The sequence below is a fragment of the Lepisosteus oculatus genome, chromosome 15, assembly GCF_040954835.1.
Source record: "Lepisosteus oculatus isolate fLepOcu1 chromosome 15, fLepOcu1.hap2, whole genome shotgun sequence".
Classification (NCBI taxonomy): Eukaryota; Metazoa; Chordata; class Actinopteri; order Semionotiformes; family Lepisosteidae; genus Lepisosteus; species Lepisosteus oculatus.
Genome location: NC_090710.1, coordinates 32,791,841 through 32,817,550, shown reverse-complemented (window position 1 = coordinate 32,817,550; position 25,710 = coordinate 32,791,841). Strand labels below are relative to the sequence as shown.

At 41.1% G+C, this 25,710-nt stretch overlaps 2 protein-coding genes across 2 annotated transcripts in view; both read left to right on the top strand.

The window, feature by feature from the left end:
• The first annotated feature begins 261 nt into the window (after positions 1–261).
• Positions 262–5,647, top strand: LOC102688403 (immunoglobulin superfamily member 3-like). The gene is made up of 5 exons (XM_015364144.2): positions 262–461; positions 1,357–1,734; positions 2,522–2,944; positions 3,814–3,879; positions 5,233–5,647. Exons 1-5 carry the CDS (start codon positions 392–394, stop codon positions 5,334–5,336), a joined length of 1,041 nt encoding a protein of 346 aa, XP_015219630.2. The 5' UTR covers positions 262–391; the 3' UTR covers positions 5,337–5,647.
• Positions 5,648–17,046: 11,399 nt separating this feature from the next.
• ptgfrnb (prostaglandin F2 receptor inhibitor b) overlaps positions 17,047–25,710 on the top strand; it is a 32,039-nt gene continuing 23,375 nt past the window's right edge. Inside the window, exons 1-4 of the mRNA XM_015364416.2 lie at positions 17,047–17,469; positions 21,776–22,141; positions 23,669–24,088; positions 24,943–25,329. Of these exons, the coding sequence (XP_015219902.2) occupies positions 17,427–17,469; positions 21,776–22,141; positions 23,669–24,088; positions 24,943–25,329 (1,216 nt within the window). The 5' untranslated portion in view covers positions 17,047–17,426. The remainder of the gene's footprint in view (positions 17,470–21,775; positions 22,142–23,668; positions 24,089–24,942; positions 25,330–25,710) is intronic.

The window sequence follows — 25,710 nt, the reverse complement described above, 5'->3', positions numbered from 1 at the left end:
GATTATTTCTCAAGGAAAGACAATTTCCCTGCACATACCACATATAATCTTAAATAGGAAAAAAACCTCAAACTAATTGTTTTGGCAGTGGATGTGTCAAACACTCAGATGAAAAGCTTTGAGAAGATTGGTTTTAAAGACACTACATAAAATAAAGCTTATTATTATATTAATGATTGCGATCTGGCACATTCCTTGTTTGTGTCTTATCATGTGTGTGTCATTTCCCAAATAATTAACCTGTGATTGTTTCAATCATCACAGGAGATAACAGTATTTATACTGTAGCTGACTTGCAGTTGTCCTTATAAAGGCTTCATTTTCTTTGCGCTTTCAGAAAAGCTGCAACTCAGGTGAATTTCTTGGGTTTCATTGAGGAACAGGGTCACAGATGGCTGCATCAGAAAACAGTGTGAAGAGAAGGAGGGCACTAGCAGTTATAGTCTTCCTGTCGTTTTGGGGTAAGTAGTGGAAAAAGATTGAGATGAGAGAAATGGTTGTCTTTTTTGTAAATGAGCAGGAAACGAATTATGTAAAAACATACAACATTTTTCAATGTCTACTTGTACATGTTGTTTTTCAGGGAAATAATTGTTTGATGACTTATTTTCCCTGGTGTGAAGAAACCCTTTATTTCATTATATACTGTGTATGTACTGTATGTATCAGGATGGTGTCTGGTCATTTCTCTATATGTTTCTGCTAGCTAACTGAAATCACCAGAGATAGTTAATATTCACATTCCCGTCAATTATAGTGAAAGCTTATTCATAAACACCATAATCCCTAATGGTTTTCCTAGTATGACATACAAATATATTTAGTTCCGGTGGGGAGCTGCATCAGCATGCACAAGCTGCAAAGGAACGAGTAATAGATTTGTTCCATGCTGAAAAGAGAAGAAAGAAAACAACATTTCGGCTGTGGAGCCTTCTTCAGTTGTAATATATAAATAAATGAAATTATAAGTATATATACTAACAAGAGTTCTTAAAAAAATAAAATAAATGAACAAAAAGCAGAAAATGAATTAGTATGTAGCTGGTGAATTCTGCTATGCATATCCATAGTTCTTAATTCACTTTGGAATCTACATTTTGGAAAAAGGCTCCTTTCAGATTCTAAAAAATAAGCTCTTATGCCCTTGAGTGTACATTGAGAGCCTCAGCTTATTACTAAGAAGTGTGCACATATTAATATGCAGCCTTGGCGACGCTAATTCAGCCTGATGTGAAGTGTTTCACTGTGTCTGACCCTGTGGCCACACGGACAGCAGCAGGTTTACAGTTTCTAATTGCTCATTATTGCAAGAGGTGAAGACAGGAATGTGCAATGTGCAAACTGTTCATGTTGCAGCCTTGCACCCTGGGCAGAGAGTGGTGAAAACGCAGCAGGGCCCCTTGGTCCGGACACAGGGCTCCCACATCACCCTGGCCTGCAACGTCAGCGGATACAAAGGCCGCCCCAGGCAAGACTTCCAGTGGTCCATTTACCCCCTGGCCCTCCCGGCTGTGGAGATCCACATCGTCAGCACGGCCGACCCGCACAGCACCTACGCGCTCTACCGCAGCCGTGTGAAAAACGGGGACGTTTACCTCGAGAGGACCGGCCCGGACTCTGTGCTCCTGCACATCGGCTCCCTGCAGCTCCAGGACCAGGGGGTGTACGAGTGCTTCACTCCCAGCACCGACCCGGAGTACCACGGCACGTACAGCGACAAGATCAATCTCACAGGTGCCCATCACACACACCCCACAAGAACACGAATCCCGTCCCCTCATGTTTAATTTAATCGACTGTGTCAAGGCATCATCTTTTCAGTTTTTTTAAGTCAAGTCAGGTTATGTTAAAACCCAAAACAATCACTTCTGATGTCTAACTGTATGAAATAGCACTTTTTCACAATATTTGCAGAAGTGGGAAGAGGAAGCAGGGATTTCTTCATGGTCAAATTGAAGATGGTTCTGATGTGGAAATAAATGTAACTGATCTGTACTGAATTTCAAATGTAACAATACTCGGGCCAAGTCCTCTCTGGCTTACAGCATTTCAATACCACATGAAAGAAATGTTTTTCCTAAGCAACACACTGTAGTGAAGCCTTCTAAAATAACATGATAATCAAAACACCTGTAGAAACATTACAACATGCTTTTCTGTGTACAGTATGTGTAACGATCTGAAGCCTGACAGCCGAAGCCTGTCCCCACTGTCAACAGGCACAAGACTGGAAACAGGTTGGGCAGGAGACCAGTGCATAACAGTGCACAAACCGACATGCCCACACTCACACCAGGGCCAGTTTCCCCAGTTTCCCCAGAAGCCAATTCACCTACCGGTGTGTCTTGGGCTGTGGTAGGAAACACGGGGAGAACACACAAAACCCCACATGGGTAGCATCCCAAGATTTGAAACCAGGGCCCCAGTTCTACGAGGCAACAATGCTAAGCACTGCGCCGACATGCCACCCATATAAAGGTTGAGGATGCGTGCATATTGATACCCTTCTCTTTCCATGCAGTGATTCCAAACACTCTGCAGGTGGGAATGCGAGCCGGGCCCGTACGCAGGGCCCCGGGGGACTCTGGGAGCCTGTCCTGTGAGGTGTCCCAGCAGGCCCTTCACCACACCCACCTGTCCGTCAGCTGGTTCCTGGAGAGGGGAGGGCAGGCTCTCGAGATAGCGACGCTCTCCAGGAACTTCGTCCTGCAGGCCAGGCAGCCCTTCCTCCGTAGGCTGCACCAGGGGCACCTGCGCGTGGACAAAAGCAGCCCCACCACGTATCAGCTGACCCTGTCTCCTCTTCACCACTCGGATCAGGGGCAGGTTTACTGCCAGGCCACGGAGTGGATCCAGGACCCAGACAAGTCCTGGTACCCCCTGACCACTAGGAGGACAGGAGGAACGAAGCTCTACGTGGAAAACACATTTCCGGCTATACCAGGTGAACTTGAGCTGTCGCCATTCTACAAAAAAACAAAATGTTTTCCTATTCTCCCCTATTCTTCTGCCAAACCATCACTTGCTTCATTAATTTTCATACATAAGTTCACATAAAAATGGGTCATCTTTTTTTAACAGAACCGAATATAAGCGCCCAAGCATTCGTTAATGGAACCAGGAGAGGGTAATTCCATAACGAAAAGTAAAAAGACAAATGATAAGATAAGATTTTATTGTCCTCTGAGTGACATTTTTTATGGACACCCAGCACTCCTGTACACTTAAACAGAATGCAAACAAACAAACTGCTCTGACCAAATGACAATGACCAGCATTTTGAGCTCTGGGGCTTTCTTCATGCACCAAAAGAAAGTTCCATAGCTGCAACGTGATTTTATTTCTCTTATTTTGACTCGGCAGTGTGGAATTGACTCCTGCTTGTGGCTTTGCACCATGCACACTGATGCAGCCTCCTGCTCTGACCTCTGTTGTTTAGACTTGACAGGGGTGTGATATGTGACTTCCATAGAAACCAGACTGTGTGACTGAAGATACTGACTTTTATACTGACTTTTCTTAGTGTATATGAAAAGGTTTTTCTCTGGAACTGTGCAGAAGTAGTTTTGTATGTTCTAAAAATAACTGGATAATGGATAGAAACATGACATTAGAGAACACCATCTTCTCATAGGCTTAGTCAAAACCTAATACATGAATTGTGGGGAATGAGCAAATTATATTTCCATTAGAACATTAGAAACTTTAGAAATTTAGAAATCCAACGTTACAAACAGGACCATCTAAAAGGATTTTTAATTCAGCTTTACACAGAGTGTGTTAAGCTGAGGCATCTTTTCCCCCTAATTTCAGTTCCTCTAGAGAGCACCAACAGATCATGGGAAAACAGCGAAGCAAACGAGCTGCAGTCAGCACACAGTAAGTCACATGATAACAGCATTACTCTTCAGTGTCTAAATTTCACATCGACCAAAATGCAGAAATACACCAGATAAGCACATTTTCTTTCACAAAGACCTTGTCTACAGTTTAACACTAGAATTATCAGTAGTTTTAACTTTTTGATAGAAGACTAAATGAGAAACAATGCATATTTACTCATGACTCATGCTAACTTATAAATCAAGATCAGTGGAGGTTAATGTTCGTCTTCATCCAGGCTCAGGCCAGGCCTGGAAAGCAGCACTATGTAAAAGTCAAAGTCACAGTCACTTCATTTTTTTTTTAAAGAGTAGCAGTAAATTACAGGCAGAGTTAATTATAGTTCCCAAAGCAAACAATTGAGAATGGGACGCGCCTCTCATTCCCCATTCCTGCATTATTCTCTTCAGATCTATCCTCCTCCTCACTGTAGTTCATCCACAAGCCTCTTAAAGCTGGCAAGCCAGTCTTCTGCAGACTGCTGACCCTTCAGATTCCACAGTGCCGTGGGGTTTGCCTGAAACCGTCAAAACACATAACTGGGAATATGTGAATGTACAGTAATGCGGCACTCTATTTGCAAATAATTCAGTTCTGATCATCATAATTTTGACAGAATACTGGTCCAGAAGTTTTAAGAACTTCTTAATGTAAGAACAAAAATCTACAGAAAAGCTTTGTGTGTATCAGGTTCACACTGCGGTTAAAAAAACAAAGATAACAGACCATTGATGTAACAGCCCTGACTTTTGAAGGGGGTGCTACATTAAAATTGAGGACCACACCTTTATCAGACATCATACGATATATTCACTGTTACCAGCCTGAGACTTAGTATTGTATTGCAACATCAATTTTAGTGCATTTAGTCCCTTTTCTCTATGTTTTGTTTTGAGAACTCCACCTACAATTTACTGCTACATTTAAAAAAAACTATGAATTAGAAAACAAATGAACTGAATGGGCCTCCTTTCTTATGCTCTGTTATGAGCTTATGCTGTACACTAGGAGTTATTTTCAGATATATAGTCAAAGGGTCCCTGATGTCCGCAGACACACTTTCCTTCTTGAATTACATTCAACTGCAATCTATGAAGCATTTTATTTCTAAAATATTTTATCAATGATATTGCTCCCAGGTTGATCAAAAATCCTTTAATCCTCACTAGCTGTTGTGAACATTTCTAGTTTATGCATTCCAGGGTTTTAATTCTCGGGTCCATGGCTGTGCATAACACATTCTTTGTAGTCAGACACTCTGGAGACACCAGACAATGTGCAAATGTAAACTCTCATGGCTGTGTTTTCATTTTACATTTTGCCAATTTTTTTGTTTCGTCTCTTTCTCAGGTGTCGTTCTTCAGGCTAGTAGAGTGTGCTCCCGCGGAGCGTCGTTATCGAGCTTATCAAGCTGGTTTCTGTCCTCTCTAATCATCTTGTCCTTTCTGATGTGAAGCAGAGGCAGGCTTGGGGAGCAGAATGTGTTCCCAACTTCAACAGTGTCTTTGTTAATAGGAAGAAATATATATTTTTTACCATGGAGAACGGTGTTAGGACACCTGCATGTGACAAGGTTACTGAAGCACTGAAGTGGTTACTGAAGTAACATTGATAATGATCACATTAGTTCATGAAAATGTGTTTTATGAATGCAGTTCATAATTCCCAGCTTTGTCATTTTGTTATTCTTTTTTTTTGCCTTGCTATTTTTTACCATTGATGTAATAATGTCATTAACACTTGTAGAATTGTACACTCATTTTTTTGTACAAATTGTGGATAATATGTGCATTCCTGTAGATTTTTATCATTTGATCTTTGTATTGCTAAATCAGCAAGTACGGTAAAATGACATAGAAATACTTGTCTCTTTGTGTTATCTCTGAACACACCTTCTGAACGTACTCTATCTTTACCTTCTTAGGTCTGAGAAGACTGCAAATGTGAGGTGGCCATTGCTCGGGTGTTTACCGACACCTGAGAAATGCAGGGCTCGATGTGTTGAACTCTCTGTCCCTTTCTGAGTCTGAGCGTTCGCTCTGCATGTGGTTTACACATTCTCACAATCCTTTGTCTGAAGAAGCGTGTCCTATTTTTTGGTTGTGAAATTAAATTGCCTAATTTTTAATTAGCTCCTCATGCTACTTAATTACACCACCCCAAAGTGAGCATCCAGCCCTTATTGGTATTATTTTGAATCTGTTGACCAGTCCAACTACTGTGCATGCATTGCCTTGAATGCCAACTGCCTGCAACAGGAAAACTAAATATTTGTTATGAACTTTATCCACAACTTTCTTAAACTTAAAATATGGTTTTTCATATTATTTCATATTTCAAATTTAGAAATCCCCTTCCGTGGCTGAATACTGCTGGAATGAGTTTGTAATCAGTCAGGAGCTTATGGTGTTGCTGAGCTGTTCCTCAGTAATGATGATGTCATCCAGGTCACATTTTCAAGAAAGCTTGCCTTCGGAGCTGGATCCTGTGCACACTGCCACAGAGCTGGAGCTCAGGCCACAACATGGACAAGCCTATTGCCTAGCAGAAGACCTCTTGGGAATTAGTAGCGAAAACCTTTTTAGATTCTTCCCCTGCTTCAGTCCAGAGGTCCAGCTTACTGAATTAATAGATTCCTGTTCCTGTAATGGATTTTCCTTCACAACCAGCACTTTTAGAGTTGTCCACTACCTCCACCTGCTCCTGCTTGAAATACCCAGTATCTCAATATCTGATCCAGTTGATGCACGGACTCTGCAGAAACTGTTTCTTAACAGGAAACATTTTAGCTTCAGTTTCTTTTCCTGTGCTGATTGATTGTATTAACAACGACAGTGATGACTTGAGCAAAATGTGACAGCTTACTCTTAAACCTCTGAAGTGCTTACACATTAGCCAGACCTTGAATGTCTTAACAAAAGAACAGCAATGGAGAGTTACAGTATTTGAAAGTATTTGCTTGTTTTCTATTTTGAATTTAAAACAGATCTTCATAAAATAATGCTCATAATACAGAGTATATGGGTACATCAGTCTTATTCTACATATAATATATACAGTATGTTCAAAGAGATCATTGCAAATGACAAAAATATATCTCACATCTGTCATTTGCACAAGTGCAGCCTGTCACATTGTAACCTATTTTCTGTGTGAATGAGAACAAATATGCTTAATATTTATTTTACACTTAATTTTAGTCTCTGGACTACAGCAAGTCAAATAACATATTTCCTCCTCTTCATACTGTATGTTCACTTTGTTTTCTGTCTGGTGGAAAACTGTATTTTGTGAAACGAATATTAACATGTTGAAAAGGAATTTATGAAATAATTATGCTCAGATAAAGAGTTTTAATTTTGAAAATAAACCCAATTCATTAAATACTGGGCTTAACATTCTTTAACTAATCAAAATAATTTGTACATTTTGGATGCTGCTTAATTCTGAATTCCCAACATACTCTTGAAATTTTTAAAAGAAAATATGTATATACTGTATTATACAACATGTTGCTGTAAATTCTAATTAATTTTCAAAATCACCACCCTAATTCATCAATGCTTAGATTTATGTCCTTTTTCTGTCACAACACTACTTTTTTATTTACTATTTAAGGATTAAAGAGAAACCCTTGGTCATTAAATGTTCAGAAATGCACCAGTCCGCCTACAGTACTCTCTTGTTTCCGTTACTGACATGCAGATTACCTTGTGCATTTTCAGTAGATGGCGATATTGCTCTATGCAAAAGCCTCCCAGCGGCCAACAAAAAGTTATTTTTTTTCATTTGATTCTCAAAGTTCATTTGTTCTTATATTCGACAATAATGCTTGTTTTTTTAAAATAAATTTGAAAAACAGAACTACCTTGTCATTTGCTCATGATTTGTCTTCAGATGAAAAGGTGGAAAAGAAAGGAAAGGAACCACTGTATGTCTGGTTTTAATGTGGGCTAACTCTGTATAACAGAGTGCAATCCTTCAATTTTTTAAAATAAAAACAAATCTAATGAAGAATACACTACTAGTATGCTTTAAGGTGTAGCATCTCTTTTCATTCATTGGATTTACTATCATATGTATTTAATGAACCAATTAATTTGGTGCCATGTGCCAGATTAAAACATGAGTGAAAGAATTGCCGCACCTAAAGATTGGATTCTTGTAGCTTTGTTTTTAGGCTGTTCCCTGCCTCATGGCTGTGGCCCCCTGCAACCCCAAATCGGAAGAGGCAGCTAGAGAGAATGGATGGATGGAGGGGGATTATATATTGATAATATACACTGGCATCCCAGGGTGTGGTTTGCTTGGAAGACAGAGGACTGTCAAGGCTGTTTTTCCTGTTCTGTATTATATTATATTTATTGTATTGTATTGTTTTGGTCACATTACCATGGTACCCTAAACACATAGGTGAAATCTGGAAACCTTCCAGGATGCTGAGGGAATCTTTCTGCAACTGGGAGAAGATATAGATAATAGATATACAGTACTAGTGTTTTGATGTACAATATTGCTTTGTCCATTTTTGGTCTACATGAACAATATGATCATAAATCTATTGTTTGTAATAGTCCAGACAAGCAAAGGAAGCCCTTAACAAGTCAGACAACCTTCAACTATGTACAATCTATATAAATATAGTGTTACTGAATTACTGTGAGCATGTTTTATTGATTGATGTCATGATGACATCCCGGCATAAACATAATTTGAAATTCTCAGTGCTGAGGCCAACATGATTAATGCAAAATGTGCACTCGGATACTACAACATGGTTTTTGATACATCAGTCTGATTGTCAGTCCAGTTTGTGACCTTAACCTTTGCTGTTCCAGTGTCAGCTAGCATATTCCTGAGAGCAGCAAAAAAAAAAACTGTAGAATTATACTGTATAATTATATATTACTCCCTGAAATGATTCTTGCTTACAAGTCTGGCATATACAGTATATTGTGTGCAGTTTCAGCACTCAAACATAAGAGATAGAAATGAAAAGAGGCCATTCAGCCCATCTGACTTGATTCATACTCTAATAGCTACCATGCCCTGCAAAAACATTGGAAGAGTGAAGCAATTTGAGTTATGAACTCCAATAATAATCATTTCTCGTGAAAAGTCCTGACCGATAGTTACATCACCTAAGTTTTTCATTTTTTAATAAAGTCTGAGCAGGTTTACCCGATTGGATCGATTAAAGAAATGATAGTGTTGAACCTCTTTATTTTGAAAGAGCATACTGTATGTATCGGGACATTTGGCTGACAGGTTCCTCTTATTGGTCAGGTATTTATCTCTCTGATAATTAAACATTCATAAAAGAACTCAAAACATCCTATATGTTTGGAATACTGAAGAAAGAATACACAGGTATGATTACCTATCAGCCAAAATGAAGATGGCCAAAAACATTTGCAGCTGATTATAGAAAATGTAGCAAAGCTGTTCAGGAAAACCCTGAAACAGTGAAACAGTGAAACCAACAGCAGCCTCCAGAGTGCAGGAGGTCCCAAACTCCACCACCTGCTGAGGACCGAGACAGCAGACTTACAGAGGATGCACTGCAGGATGCAAACCTCTCCTCAGCACCAACAACAGAAACGCCAGATCTGAATTTGCTTGGAAGCAAAGGGACGAGCCACAGAGTTTCCTGGGCAGAAGAGATGCAGATAACTCTTTTACCACAGTGGTGGGAAGGTGAGTGAGACGAAAGGAGAAGCTGATGCACCCTGGCTGTGAAGTGTGGGCAATTTCATGCCTGAACACGCATGGCTGCATGTGGACCTGGCACCTCTTTTACAATGATGTAACTAACGGTGGCCGCAGCAGGAAGGATTCAGACATCCCCGACAAACATGGAGATTATGTAGAAGCAAATGCTGCTGTATGTATTGGGTGGTGCTTCCCCATATGCCACGGCAATGACCCAAAGCAAACAAGGAAGGCAATCAAAGAGCTCATCATGAGAACAAGGTGCGAAATCTTACAGTGGCCAAGTCCATCTCTCTGCAAGCCTGAAGAAATCAATTCGAATCAGAACGCCCCGAGAACAGGCAAGAGCACAAAGTAGCAGCAGCACAGGCTTGGCAACAGATTTCAAATGGTCTTGCTGAGTTCAAAGGGCTACAGACTTCATGCAGTTATTGTCTCAAAGGGATCTGCAATTAAAAACGCACACTCTGAAATTTACTTCAAGTGAATGTGGGTTACTGAAAGAGAGGACAGGGAGATAGCAACGTTTGATGAAATCTGCCCTTGAAGGGCTTCATTCCACCGAGGTTAATGTGAAATATATTTAAACCTGTTTATCCTGACTTCCCCCTTCTTAGCTTCTATCCCTCTGTTATGAGAAAGCCGCTCTCTGGGGGCTGAGGCGAGCTGAGGCCTGTCCTGATGGGAGGACTGGGAGCAGACTGCAGTCTTCTCCTAGCAGGCTGCTGGTCCACTGAAGGGTTGTTACAGGCCAGGCTTGAGGAAAAAACACATATAAAGACAGGGAGACCATGCAAACTCCACACAGACAGACTGTTACGCACCTCCACCACAGTGCCACTTCATCCTGCCTCAATAAACCAAAACAATGAACAAGTCAAACTTCCATTAACAGACACAAAACCTGAAAGACAGGAAACGTAGGCTTAAGTGCTTTATCACAAGCATTCATGCCAGGAAATGGAGGTTAAGTGGTTAGGTGATTTTTTTCTACATTCATTAAGTTTCTCAACTATCGAATAAAGTAAGCTGTGAACATTTTAGCAATGCTTTTATTCCATGTAACAGCACAGTTTGCTTCTCCAAAAACTCATTATTAGTAGCAATAGCTCCCATAAGCAATAAAGCATCTAAAAGCAACATGTGACAAAAGAAAACAGGTCTCCTAATTAACAATCCCTTAAAGCTCACAGGTATATTTTTTTTAGTGCCACAAGGGAAGAATCAGAAGGAAGGTCAATGCCGCAGACTCAGACTGGAAAGCTCACTGGCTGGGAGCTTATCGGGACTGGCGTCACGTCAGATAAAAATAGAAACAGTGCCAGGCACTGCATTAAGAACACGTTTAACCTTCCACCACCGCTTCCACAATCTTGAGTAAAAATAATTCATCAAGCAATTTTCCAAGGCTCATAAAGGTTAGGACCATGACTTTCTCCCCAATGATTTGACTTCAGATGTCACCGTGCCTGTCAAAACATTCTTCCTTGAGCAAAAAAAGAAACTGTGCAGGGATTCCACAATAATTCTTTGTTTGTCATTTTGATATTGTTTTTAATGTACCACAAAGGAATGTTTAAAAAAATTAGGGGATAACAGAAAAATGCCTTGTAACCTTAGCTAGACTAAAAGAACAAGAGGTCTGATTCTGTTAAATATAAGGTCAAAGAAAATAATAATTACAACTAAACGCGAAGACCAACGATATGGAAACAAGGTAATAGAGGACAGTTAGGATTTAGAAATGGTAAGTCTTGCTTCAGTAACTTGTTAAAACAAGCAAAAAATTATGAACACACTCACAGCATGAGATATTTAGCTTTTTAGCATGCTTTAGACAACATTCCTCATTAAAGACACACTGTATTCTCAAATTGACATGTTCAAAATGTGGGTATCTGGATAGAGAACTGGTAAATGTATAAAAAGCAGAGTATAGATAAGGGGCAGAATTATTAAAGTGGAGCAAAGTAACTAGCTCAGTACCACTGGGATCTGATCTGCACTTGAAGCTCTGAATCTGAATGGGAGGGCACACAGAGGTGGACAACTTAGATACTGATTAGTCTAGTGTCTTTGGGCAGCAGAAAGTAAGATTTCTTGCTGTATAATTTTGTGGTGTGATAATGCTCCATTAAGCAAAGAGTAAGGTATAGTTGCAACGTACTTTATTTTCTTTAAGCGCACAGAACGCACCACAGAAAATGAAGATGGTGGAAGCTATCCTATAATACTGGCGCAAACCACAAAGGACAGTGCAGGCCATGAGAACTGAGGAGCACGCTCTGAAGACCCGCTTGAGCAGTTAGATGGGAGAACAGAAGGCACCACCGTCCACCGCCAGGACCCAGCAATAACACCTCCATTTCGCCCCTACATAACAGTTCTTCCTGTAACTATTGAGGTCATTTCTCATTCCTCTGCTGAAATGTACGGCAGTGAAGCTGGTGGTGCTGTGCTTCAGAGAGGATGAGCTGGATTTTTTGGGATGAAAAGCTATGTGCTGGTGCAAGCAATGACTGTGATTTAGCAAGTGAAGATCTCACGTGTCGTATAAATGTATGTGATTATACATAAACATACGAGTATATAAATAGACTTACAGCGTGTGCACACACACCCTACAGAAGTAGCCACACATCTAAAGTAAAAAAGGCACATGTACAGTATGTGCCTCTGTGTGTACCCATCCACTTACTGTTCAATACCCACATTTAAAGTTAAAGGTTTCACTTTAATTACTGTAGATGCATGAATACAAATGAAGTGGTACTGTGACATAGAACAATATGCAGTGAACAATAACCATATTTTGCAAAGAAAAATGGGCAGTTTAAATGGATCTTAGTAGGCTACTCACATGATCTCTCATATTTCACATCACAACCCCATGCTCAACACTACATGCAGATGTTCGAGTGTGTATCTGCGTCAGCATGCTTAGGCTTCAAAGAAACAAGTAAAAGGTTTAATTCATGCTGAAAAGAGAAGAAAAGAACCACAATGTTTCAACACTCAAAGAAGACTCCACAGCCAAAACGTTGTGTTTCTTTTCTTCTCTTTTCAGCGTGAAATAAACCTTTACTTGTCCACTACATGGAGATCCTTTTAAAGTAACTTCTCCAGCAGCTAATCTGCATGTCTGATAACTACCCCTTTGAAAAAACTTCCACCTCTGCTTGGGCATTTCCCTATTTTACATAAAGCATGTATTTACATTCAGCAGTTTGCAAAAACAGTAGTATTAAAACAAAATTGTTATAATTTTATATAACTACATTACGGTTACTTTACTGTTAATTTTTCCTTAAAAATCTGTAAAATGTTTATTTCCTATTTTAGGGGTAAAGTGACACTTGAAATTGAATTTCTTTGTGTCTGAAATTGTTTCTCCTTTTTTTTTTTTTGCTTGTAACTAGACTGAAAGCAGTTTTAGTGAGCTTAGGTTTGAACTAAGCAAAAGTAATTACTAGCACGAGTCCTATTATCAGAAAAAAACAGTTTTTACCGTAATATTATTTCTGTCACAGTGATCTGCTTTTACTGCTTATACGTCAAATATTGTACAGGTATCACGTGGTAAATGATGAGATTCTAGAGCACGACTGGAGAACCAGGGCAACAACTCTTTAATATACATCCTGCTATTTACCAGTTCACATTATAGCTTGCCTTCCACTTGAGGTATTACTCCTCACCCTGAGACATCTGATAAGTTATCATTAAGCAGTACTTTCCCACTAGAATAATGCAAACCACAGCTGAACGCACCAAACCTGGGACTAGAATAGACTTCCTTAGCAAAGGCTGCATGAGGGTTATGGCGCTTATAATCAGAAAAAAGAAACATTCTTTTCCAATCCAAGCTCGACTGCCCCACCACTAGCACTTCAGTAAATTAATGAATAATCTAACACCTAAGGTGTCGCTCCACAGATGCACTTCTGGGGGACCTGGAGACTTGTAAAAAGGGATTTGCTTTCTAATGGTTCCCTGTTTTCCTGCTTGGTGTGGGTGCCTGGGTGGGGAGCCACTGCGGGGCAGCTTGTGCAGCAGTAAAGACCCCTGAGGGGCTGTTGAGCTTTGGTAAACTGGGGTCTCTCAGCTAACATCGGCCCCAGCTGGTCTGTGGGAACATGGCGAGATGTTTGCTGCTGAATGTGTGTGGACGTTCTCGATTTCTGCTTTTCCCAAGTTAAATTTTGCTTCATTATTAGTTGCCCAACAAACCATGGGCTTGTTTCACTTAGACCTTGTTCTTGTAGTTATCATGTATCCTAGAAAGAAACACTATCCCTTCACAAACAAAATATTAGTTTTGCTTCACAATACAAAGAGATACAACAGGGACATCCTAAGTGCAATACAGTTTGCTGAGTATCTTTCGGCACAATGCGATGCTCAGCTGTCATATCTCAAAGCAGAGCTGTGTTTGAAGTTGCTCTGGCTTTCTTCCCATTACTGTAGTAGCAAGACGTATTATCTTGAGCCTTTTTGAACTGATTCATAATTAATAACAGTATATTTTTTTCTGAGCCTGTAAACAAGAAAGAATACTCCGTCATTTCACATGTGAAGGCAATCATCCCACACACCAGATGAGGTGGAGGAGTGAGAAAATGCCTCCCGGTTTAATTATGGGAGAGCTGTAGGGAAACCTCACTCAAGCCTCAGATCAGAGCACCAAAATTAACACCCCAACTCTTGGAAAGTGACATTAAATGAACATGTCAAGACCTCGATTTAACATCTCACCCAACAGACAGCCCCTCCGTGGGGCACAAGTTTAAAAACTCAGGTCCAGATTCAAGAGCACCAACCAAGATTTCCCTGTACAATAGGTCTCCCTTCCTGACCCATCCTTGCTTAAATATAATGGCTGTTTTAATGAAAAGCCCTGTTTTTACTACTGCTCTTCATGATATCCTCCTCTCTTAGAAAGTCATACTAAGTTCTTTTACTTTTCACTATCTACACAGTGCTCTTGGGACACGATGATTTCACTTTTATGTTGAGGACAAAAATATTACCTTGGCATTGATGGGGACATGGACTTAGAAGCCTTTAAAATTATTCTTATAACATTAAGTTTTGGACACATTATAACTTCCTACAATCAAATTTGAAGAAGTATACAGATTTTTTGGAAGGCATTTGGCATTTGGTAGGTAAATTGAAAGATTTCAATTCACAACTGCTTCATAATCCTGAGATTAAATCCAATAGCCAAACTGGAAATATGGGTTTTCTATATGTATATATGGCAGATTTTGGAAATTAATACTTTTCTTAATATGTGTTTTACATAATTCCAACCTGATATTGTTGTGGTTTTTATTTTAAGCATTTATATGATGGGTGGATCTACTGTAAGATTGTATTGAAAACTGCCCTGAATCAAATTCAGATGCTTCTACACATAAACATACTACAAAGTTTTTGATACGTCAAAATACAATCAAAACTCTAGGCTCCCAAAGAACATATGGCATTTAACTTTTGCCCAAATAATAGAAAGAGCTGATTAATATTTTCAAAGAGTTTGTTAACATGCAGTACAGCTATGTTACACATTTGAGCATTTACAGTAATTCAAATTACTGGCAAGCACGCAAAATAAAACATCTTAGAAATTCTGCAGACATTTTGGGTTTTATACACACATGGAAAAGTTGAAGTTAATCAAAAGGAGCATTAAGAATTAAAGGTTAAACACTTATACATGATGTTCTGATATGTGTATACTTATTTAATATTTCAAACATCCCTATTGTTTATAAATCTTTATAAAATCTCAAGATCCAACTAAATGCTAGCATAATTATCTGTGCAGTTATGCTTCACATTTAAGATTTTCAGAATAATAAAGTATAGATGTAGTTCAGGTGGGTAGCTGCATCAGCATGTGTAAGACCCAGTAGTCACTGCAGATAGTAAATGTAAACTACATCTATAGTTGCAATGGAACAAGTAAAGGTTTATTCCATGCTGAAAAGAGAAGAAAGGAAACACAACCAAAAGAAGAACCCACACCAGAAACGTTGTGTTTCCTTTCTTCTCTTTTCAGCACGGATTGAACCTATTTACTTGTTCCTTTGCAACTATAGATGTAGTTTACATTTACTATCTGCAGTGACTACTGGGTCCTCACCAAACACAGATGTCCCGGCTCAAAATGAAATATTGCCATGTTCACTTTCACATGACCCACACGAACAGGATATATATTTCAAAAACCCAGATTAGGATGAAAGGTTTGAAAAAGTTAAAATGAAAAAGTATATAGTTTTCAGTGTTTATGTATTCAACAGTGCATGTATTTGTGTCTCACAGTATTACTAAAGATAATGGAGCCATGTTGGGCTTCAGAAATAAAACCAGACTTACAATCTCAGGGATAAAATGTAATGCTCTCTAAAAACCGTTTTAAAGCCCTTGTGCTTTTATTTGATATGCTACGAGTCTGTTATGCTTAAATCAGAATTAGACGTTTCTTCAGCCGAACAACGCCTGATATTATTAGATTTAATCCACTTTGGTGCTGCTCTATGCATGGGTGGTCTAGTGACTCGTCCATGATTTTAATCCGAAATTGCATTCGGTTTTAATATAATGTTTCATTCAGCTAGGAAAGAAAAATCAACAGCGACCCATCCAAAACACTTCCTGAGCTGGGGACAAACACCTCGTCGAGATTTTTAAATAAGATGCACGTAGATTTTCTTTTAAGAAAAAACAACGGAAGCAGTTTCATTAGAACACAGTACGACACCTCCCTCACCAGGAACATGTAATTTTCTGAAAATGGATGAATGAATCTCATTTAGTTTTCGAATGTATTTTAACCCCAGTACGTAAATGCTTTGTTTTCAGAGGTTTCCTGTAAGGATAATTATTGCATTTGTCGTTTCCCACAAACACAAGAGGAAAATGCAGCGCCTTTAAGCTCAGTGTTGTTAACTCCACACAGCGTAACATCATTATTCAATACAGCCGTATCTCGGGACACCTCTAACCTTTTCACGGAAAAGCTACTTTCAAGTTAATTTATAGCGCTAGGCTGTTGTTATGAGGTTGCGTTTGAAGTCCTACTAGTCATTTTCTTTTATATCACTATATCTGCAGGGGGTTATTTCAAAACACTACTCCATTCCCAGTGAAAAACAGAAAAAGTCAGGCCCTTTTATGAGCCGGAATCTGGGCTCTGTACATGTTTAATGATAAACAAGTCTATTGTGCTCAGATAATTTTGGGCTCCATGAATATATTTCCTATAATTGAACCTCAAGCCATCAGAAACTTTTAAAAATCCCTATGTCTGACATCGGTCTGACATTTCTAATGTCATGATACTGTAGATATGCTCTCAAATGTTCAGAGGCGAGTTAAATACATGGGCAAGGCTGCCATTCAGGGACTGCTGTTCCGCCTTGGTTACAGACCTGAGCTCCACTTCCACATATCCCGGATTGAGCAACAGCAGCTACCTGTAGCGGTTAAAAGATCAAGTTGCAAAGTTTCTTTCCCAAGTCGCGGGAGGGGGGGGGAGATCAACTTCCGGATCCACTTCAGTCCCTCCCGGCACCAAACTGGCGAGAGACGGATTGAAAATGAATCCCAGAACTGAAACTGTTCGCGGCCGAACGGACTTATTCCACGTGTTTGTTTGAGCGAAAACGAGAACCGATTTCGTTTAAGGACTGGACTTCTGCTGGCAGAAAGTTGGGGGGCTTTTGCGGAGTTACCGGCAGGTTTTCAGGAAGACCCGGGGGATTCCTGCGGGCTGCTGAGGTGACAAAGGGAGCAGAAGCCGGGGACGCGCCTCTGCAGGGATGGAGCTGCTCTGCCGGCTGCTCGCCTTCTGCTTGACTCTCGGTAGGATTTCTGATCCCGGCGTTTCCAGTTCCCACTCCTGGGAAGGTTGCAATCTGCGGGAAAAGTTATGTGCTCAGTGATATGATTTGTTCCCTTTTTGCCAGCGGTCTTATTGAACGATTGAGGTCGGGCTTGAGCCAAGTGCCTTGAGTTTGATTTCAGCGTGAAATCTTTGCATTAAGATACACCGCCTCGTTCTTGGCGGCACGGCTTTGAATTGTGTGCCTTTGATTGGATTTGTAGCCCGTAAAAGTGATTTCTCTGTATCTGAATTCTAACTCCAGAGGGAAAAAAATAAGTTTTTCACCTGTTTTCAAACCGGCGGAAAGCGAGTTTTAACCGAGAATGTTTTATTTCATCATATGCGGTCACCTTTGCTATTTTTGCATTGTTTTGCGTGTAAAGTTGGTTTAAAACGGTGTTTCCTTTTTTTACACTGATTACTTTGTTTAGATTACACTGTTTCTTTCATACCCGCAGAGATAAAATACTATATCTGAGAAACAATACAATCCATTGTTATACACGTTTTCTAGACACATTAAAAGGCAATGAGCTGAAAGTTATATGTAATAAAATCGTTTTTTTTTATCGTTTGTGGTCGAGTATTGAATCGGACCTATCATAGACTGGGTGATAGGCTTAGTTACACCCAGGAGTTACGTCCAGCTCTTGGGGAGCCTGAGAATCAGAATCAGGTGTTGGCATACCGATGGAGAAGTCTGGTGAAAACTAAAATTTGTGCATCAGAAGGGCTTTTTTTCTCCGTTGCTGTGCGTTCTCATTGCAATTCGTCAGTACATCTGTATTGTCGTTTTGAGTCATTATTACATTTGTTTGCAGAATTGTATCATGTTTGACATCATTTGTAGGAGATTCCTAACGACCTAATCTTCGTCTTGTCACATCCCGTTATTAGTGTCACAGCTAGTGATTCATTATGGAGCTGTAGAGATCCGCTCCTCCCTGTAACGTCATTTCATGGGGAAAAGACGTTGGGAAATTGACAAACGATCTCACTGGCTTTTCCCTGGGAATTTAAACTTAATTTCAGCTAGTCTGCAGAATTAAAACAAAACTCAGTTGGCAATTATATACTTATATTTTACATTTTTGTATGATTTACATATCAGTGGTAGTGCATGCGGATAAAGGGTTTATTCTTATATTTTTCTAGAGATCTGGACATAAATATGTTTGCTAACCATATGTGATTGTGTCTTCGCATATGTCTGCCCATTCTGCATAATTCTTTAGTTTATTTTGCATTTTTATGTTCTCCATATTCCTACTTAATTTACCCGTTTATGGGTTTTTCGGCTTTTTAAACCTTGGCGCCCTTTTTTGCACGCCGGTGCTTCGCACTTTGGTGAAGTACTGTACAAGCCTTCATTTCCCTGCTGCTGCTGGCCGAGGCGACCCTGCAAGTCGCGGTGACTTCTCTGGGGGTTTGTTTAGGTACCTTCCGTCCGTGCCAGAGCTTAAAATAGGGAAGTGTAACGTGAGCTGTCTGATACTTGTGTCCATGTTTCATTTAGATGAGGCTGAAAGCATATTTAAGAGAACCACATTAAAGGAAGTTTTGGTTAGCAATAAACAATTTGTATGCGCTTTTACTGTGCATCCTCTCCCCTGAAATCTCTGAAAATCTGCAAAGCTTTATCTGCAGAAAATAGGAACATACCAGAATGCAATTTGTATCCAGCTGCTACGCTTTCTGCCTGACAGCTCCTTAGCAAGATGGCTGAGATGGACTAAGTGCTTTTTGTGTAAATTGGAAACACCTTTCAAAATATTTCAACCAATGTCTTATTTATACTGAAACTCAAAAATGTATAAAACTCGAAGCCTTTGCTCACAAATACGTTGTGAACAAGTGAAAATCTTATTTTTACTGATAAGTTTGGACAGCTTTTAAAATGATGTGTTTTAATAGACTGCAAGCCTCAAGTCATTTATTGTCCCTTTCATGCTGCTTGGTTTAAAAAAAAAGCTTTAAATCTTTTGGTTTAAAAGCTTTTGTGCTATTTTAAAATGCTTCTTCATACTCTTTACAGTATTGTAGCATTCATTCCCTCCACACCTTGGTAAAAATGTTTGCTTTCACTGTATAGTAGACTGTGTTCTGTTACGCAGTCGCATTTATTCTCATATCTTGGGATTTTGAGAGATCCGAGGGCACTCAGAAAGAACAAGTACTCTGAGTGTTATTATTTTTAACAAAGTTTGCTGCGTTATTCGCCACGTGTGATTGTTGTTCAATAGTTTTTTAGATTAATTCATTTGAAAACCAGTTAAAATCCATAGTATGTTTGTAAAAGTGTGACCCACCTATTTATAGCACTTTAGGCACATGCAGATGTACGAGGATTACGTTCAGTACTAATGCTTTAAATTTGGTAAATCAGTTATGCATGTTTCAAGTCGGGTCTTTTTGTTAATGATAAAAAAACAGTTTAAACTGTGAAATGTGAAATCAGCTTCTGTTTCCAAACTTTTTAAAAGCCCTAAAACAATACTTTCTAACAGGCATACATGATTAATTTTATGTAATACAGGCTCGTTGATTTTACATTGATTATTTATAGGACATACAAAAACATAAATCTAAATTCAGATGATTGTTTTGTTTGAGGTTTTTGGCTGTGGCTGTTTAAAAATATATAATGGCAGAGATTGTTCCTGAATCCAGCGAGTCTCAAGTTCCAGTTCTGCGCCTTCTTTTTTGTTGTTTGCTTTTATCTGTTCAGACAAGCCCTTTTTCTTTTTCTTCCCACGTCTTGCTCAAGATGTGTTTCAACCAGTTCAGTCTGTTTCTTCACTTGTCCTTTCCATGCGTCAAGCTAATAGTTTTAACTTAAAGACGCAGAAACCCCCCTTTTCAGAACCGTCATTTGTCGTCTCACCAGAAGACCTCTGGAGAGGAGTTGTGTTTCTTCTCCGAGTTGAGTTACTAATGTCTCATTTAACATTTTTGGTCCCAGTCAGCCCGGATCAATAAAACGCATTTCTGAGTTGTTTTTTTCTCAGTGTGGCCCAAGCAGGAAGTTCTCATGCTGCACCAAATGGATTATGGGATAACCCTGTGTTGCCTTTTTATAAAAAAGAAACTCTTCTTACTATTGTCAAGCAAAATGAGGTTCCATTAAAAAGAGGTATTTATGTGCTGTATGCAAGAGTGGAGTCCATTCTAAATAACTAATTCTCCAGTTATTTCTTTTTATTTTAAATCTGTGTCTGATGAAGATTGCAACACACTGTGCAGACATAAGCAACTTTTTTCAACCATTTTATTATTAAGTTCTTGGAAATTGTATTTTTATATATTTATATCCACTATCCAGCTCAGCTTTGGGTATTTTTTTTTACTGACACACTTTTTGGCCACCCTCTGCCTTGGGGGTTAAAGAGATTTGCTTCCCTGCCAGACTCCTGCATAAACCCTCACCCCCCTCACCACTTCACAACATAGTTCAAACATTGTATATCAGACCGCAAACTTGACACTAGAGACAAAAGCTCCAGCTGTGAACGGAAGAGAGATATTGGTCTGGATTCTTACACAATCTTTGTAGGGTGACCTGAAGGAGTTCTGAACTCCTTCTCTGGTTTTCACAGCGAACTGTGAGGCTGAAACCGCACTGCTCTAAAAAGAGTAGTGCCTCAGCGTGTTTCACTGTAGGATTGCCTGCAGGAACCTGTTCAGTTCGGATTTGAATGATTCAGAGCAATATTTAATATGTGCAAAATAATGTATCTTTGGTTATGCAACATCCTTCACACTACATGATGGGCATTTCAAAGAAAACCGAGAAACTTAAAATTATTCAAGACAAGCACTCCCAACCCCGACCCTGAAGAGCCACAAGCCAGCAGGTTTTAGAGAGAATTGCTGAATCCTTAAATGACAGCCCATTAATTTCATAATGCCAGTCATTTAATTTTCTAAAGACTTTTCTATATATGTTATGGTTTCTGAAGACATCGAATGGGGTTAAACTGATCCAGGTGATTTGTTCAGGTGAGTAATGTAGAGAACATCTGGGAAAAAAGTGGAATACCCTCCGGTCCTCAAAGACTAGAGTTTCATTGATTTAACAAATTACCTGCTCAGTCACCGACTTGGACGTCATACCAGTCTTGAGAAACAGCAGTGTGTGTGGCGACATGGATTTTGAAATGGATTTGAGCCCCTGGCGCTGGGGACCCTGATTTAAGATAAATGTACAAGTCTGAGGTGAAGGTGTCTTGCTCTGTGAGAGCGTGACTTGATTAATGCAACTCTTGTTCCCGTGTTTCTGTGCAGCGCTCTGCTTGGGGCGAACGGTGAAGGTTCCTGGAGGCCCCCTGGTCAGAGTGGAAGGGACAGAGGTCTCCATCCCCTGTGAGGTGCAGGACTACGAAGGCCCTAGAGAGCAGGACTTCGACTGGCGAGTGATCCGGGGGGACAGGTCTGTTCAGCTCATCTCCACGTTGGATTCATCCTTCACAGACAGCTCCTTCAGGAGCCGAGTCAGTAGCAGAGAGGTCACCATAGACCGGACCAGTGAAAACTCGGTCAGTCTCAGGATTAGAAACGTCAAGCCAAGCGACAGCGCAGCGTATGACTGCTTAACACCCAGCACTGATTCCCAGCTGAGCGGAAACTACAATGCGACTGTGCGACTAATAGGTACGTTCGGCTGTACGATCGCTGTTGGGTGTTATCGAGATGCCCTTCAGTCTCGTTTTCTGAGAACACATTCCGAAATAGTCTTGTAGTTGCGTATATAGAAAATGTGTGGATAAAAGGTTTGTGTTATTCTTATGATTCATGTTTATTTCACGAACGTCGCCTTTTGCAAGCAGTTGTTGCAATAGCAGCTGGTTGTGTTTTGTCTCGGATGTAGGCTAAACCGCCACAGATATACAAGCCGCTCCAGTTTAAAAAGGCTTATGTTGCATGTACAGAGAGAGAGTGTGCGTGACTGTGCGGACGTAGCTGATGTTTGAAAGAACATGATTGCATCCGGTGCTCCTTCAGCCTTGTCTTCATACACTGGATGCTTTAGCATGTCTGTCATCAGCGTCTGTAGTGGTGATCAGAGCTCAAAGCCCGTGAATCCTGACCTTGCAATGAAAGGGGGCCCATCACCCCTTACTAAGCGAGCAGTCAGAGAGTAGAAATGTGGTACATGCACAGAAATTTGTATGTAAAGAAAGTTACAGTTCTCAGATTAGACTGAATTCTGAAACCGTATCGTTCTAAATTTTCAAAATAAAATATGGTCAAATCATTGCAAGCAGACGTCTTATGGCCGTCATCGTTTAGTTCTTTCACTTGGCATGCTGCGTGAGTCCAGCCTCAGTAGGGTTTCGAAAGCGTTTATTCTGTTCAGAGTCGGGGCAGATTGTGTGTGATTTCTAGGTAGATCTCTGATGGGAGCCAAAAAAAGCCTGTAAACCTTGGAAATTTCCGTTGAGGGACTTTTCTGTAGAGGATATTTTAAGTTGACAAATCTAGTAGAAAATACCTCCAAAACACCCAGCATTGGGAAATGAACTTAAAACGACAGTGAAGTCAAGTTAAAGGACTGGAACTAATGACCTCCTTTTAGAAGTCCACAATCATTGTTCCATTACTTAGGGAGAACTCCTTCATCCAAAATAAGGCGGAAATCCAGCTTAATTGAGTTAGTCTCAATTCAGCTAAAGTATTATGTTCTCACAAAGTCGCTTGCTGACAGGTGTGATCCTACTAAGAAAGAATTTCTTTTAAGTTTACAAGATCTCCGGAGAAGGTCAGCTGCAGCACTAGGAGCTGTAAATGACAAGCTTTCCCATATTTGGAAAGTTTGTTTTTGAAGGGCATGGAAGAATGCGTGCGCTTCCTGGCACACAGCACGGATCCCCTTCAGATGGAACAGATGCCGTAATTAATGTGTGGGAGATAATGAGGCAGGCACTTTGGCCTGCTCTCCTCTTGATGTGCTTTGTGGCAGGCTGGAGGCAGGGGAGATGGAGAGCCCATCAAAGACGTGATCAGGGAACTTGGGGGCAGAAACATGATTTCTTATCGCATGCTGTATTTCACAGGGTCATTACTAATGTCAAAAAATGTGAGTTGCCAGGAAAACGGGCACTGTTGACGGAAACAAATGGGCTCTCAGTGATTGGCTAACTCAGAGCACAAACCCATTTTTCTGCTTTTTTTTTGCAGTAATTCCAGACAGCCTTGTGGTAACCCCTCTTAACAACTCAAGCCAGGTTTCAGAGAGAGTATCAGAAGGCAGGTCCTTCGAACTGCACTGCAGAGCCTCGGTGGACTTTGTGGAGCACACCTTCCTCTCCGTCAGCTGGGCGGTCAAGAGAGGCCCCTCTACAGAGAAGATCCTCACTTACGGTCCGGGCGGAGTCGTGAGAGCCGAAAGCAGTTATCGCCAGCGCTACGCGGATGGAGGTTTGCGTCTAGACCTGCCCGGAGATGGAGTGTATAGCCTGATAGTCTCCCACGCGCTGCCCTCGGATGAAGGCCTGTACGTGTGCTCTGCTGCTGAGTGGGCAAGAGATGATGGGGATACCTGGACGAGCATTCAGGAGAAGCAGACTGAGCTGAAGGACGTGAAGGTGGCTCCAATAGGTGAGTTACACTCCCTATTTCTTTTAACACTTACAGTGTCCGATTTTATGTATGTGTTTGGTGGGTATTTAAATAAAGGTCAGAATGACTCCTGAGACGTTCTCTACCAACGTGTATGAGGGCCTGAGCTGGGTGTCATTAACAATCAGTGCGCCTCTTTTATCCCACAGCTACGGAGGACAATGCTGTGTTCGTTTGTTCAGAAGTCTTTGCAGACAATGTTTTCTGCAACCGTTGAGCGCAGAGTTAAGCATGAATGGGATTGCAGTCGGCAACAAGTCAAACAAAATAAGCCTTCTAGGATACACAATAAGCATCGATTGAGTCATTCTGGAAAAGCCATGAAATAAACCCATATTTCAGGTTCAGTCTGCAACAGTTAATCTACCAGTAGATGCTTTTTGTAAGACAGGTCATCTGAATATTTGACTTGTTCTTGTGCTGTGCTCAGCTGCAAGCCTCCTCCGAAACAACTGCCTGTGTTTGGGCAGTAGTTGCCTAGGATTTTCCTGCCAGGTCATGTCCTCCCTGCTGCAGGTTTGTTAATTAAAATTCTGGAATATGACCCCAGAGTACATAAATGCAAGATATAGCTGCTGGTAGAATTATCTCTGCTGCCGAAAAAATCAGCCCCTGTCAGGAACAGAGAATTGCATACTGAAACGTTTCAAAACATTTGTGAAATAAAGCCTTAAAGGATGTTCTGTTTTACAACCGGATGTGTTCATGTAGCCAGTGTTGTGGGCATTATGGGTGAATCAGTTTTGACCTGTATTTTGTGTGTTGATGTTGTTGGGCTCTTTTGCTGTTTAAGTTGGTTCACTGTGCCCCTTTCTGCCTTCTGTTTTTCTCAGCGCAGTCTTTCCGGGTTTCGGCCGAGCACAATGCCAGCCTCAGCGTGGGCGAGGCCCTCAGCCTGGCCTGCAGGGTGGCAGCCGACAGCTACGACCTGCTCGGGCTGGAGGTCGCGTGGTATGTGGGCTCTGCTCCTGGCGGCGGGCTGGACGGCGCCCGGCTGCTGGCCCACATGAGCCGCGACTCGGTCACGAACGGGACCGCCGCCGCCAGCCTCAGCCGCGTCAGCTGGGACACGTTCCGGCTGGTCATCCGCGACGTGGGCCGCGCGGACTCGGGGCACTACTTCTGCGTGGCGGCTGCCTGGGTGCAGCACGCCGGCGGGCGGTGGTACAGAGCGGCCGAGAGCAGCTCCAGCGCGGTGCAGGTGGCAGTGGCGCCGGAGGGTGAGTGATGTCACTCGTGCGCGAGTCTGCGCTGCCGCCCCACAGCTCCTTAGCCTGGGGTTCGATTCCCCAGTGGAATCGGAATGCTTTTCACTGGCTTCTTCTGTAACTTCCCGTCTTCCAAGCACGCGGCTGGGCTGGATTAAAGGTCCCTGTGAGTGTGGGCATCATGCCCAGGGTGCAGTCACGCCTCCTGCTTCCCTCAGCTCCCTGGGAATAAGCACTGAAGGAATAAGGCTTTCCAGTGATGGAGGGCTGTATTTCCTTGCGGACCGGGATATAGGCCTGGCGTTTGCTTTCTGAAGCCTGCTGGCTTTCTTTGTTTTTAAGGTCGGCACATGAAATCGGATATTTGTACAAACAATTATCTAAAGTCGAATA

Bases quoted from the DNA above. Each gene is read 5' to 3' on its own strand.
- LOC102688403 (XM_015364144.2), top strand. From the start codon at position 392: ATGGCTGCATCAGAAAACAGTGTGAAGAGAAGGAGGGCACTAGCAGTT. The intron at 462-1,356 runs GTAAGTAGTGGA...TTCATGTTGCAG, and splicing joins AGTCTTCCTGTCGTTTTGGG to CCTTGCACCCTGGGCAGAGA. The intron at 3,880-5,232 runs GTAAGTCACATG...TCTCTTTCTCAG, and splicing joins CGAGCTGCAGTCAGCACACA to GTGTCGTTCTTCAGGCTAGT.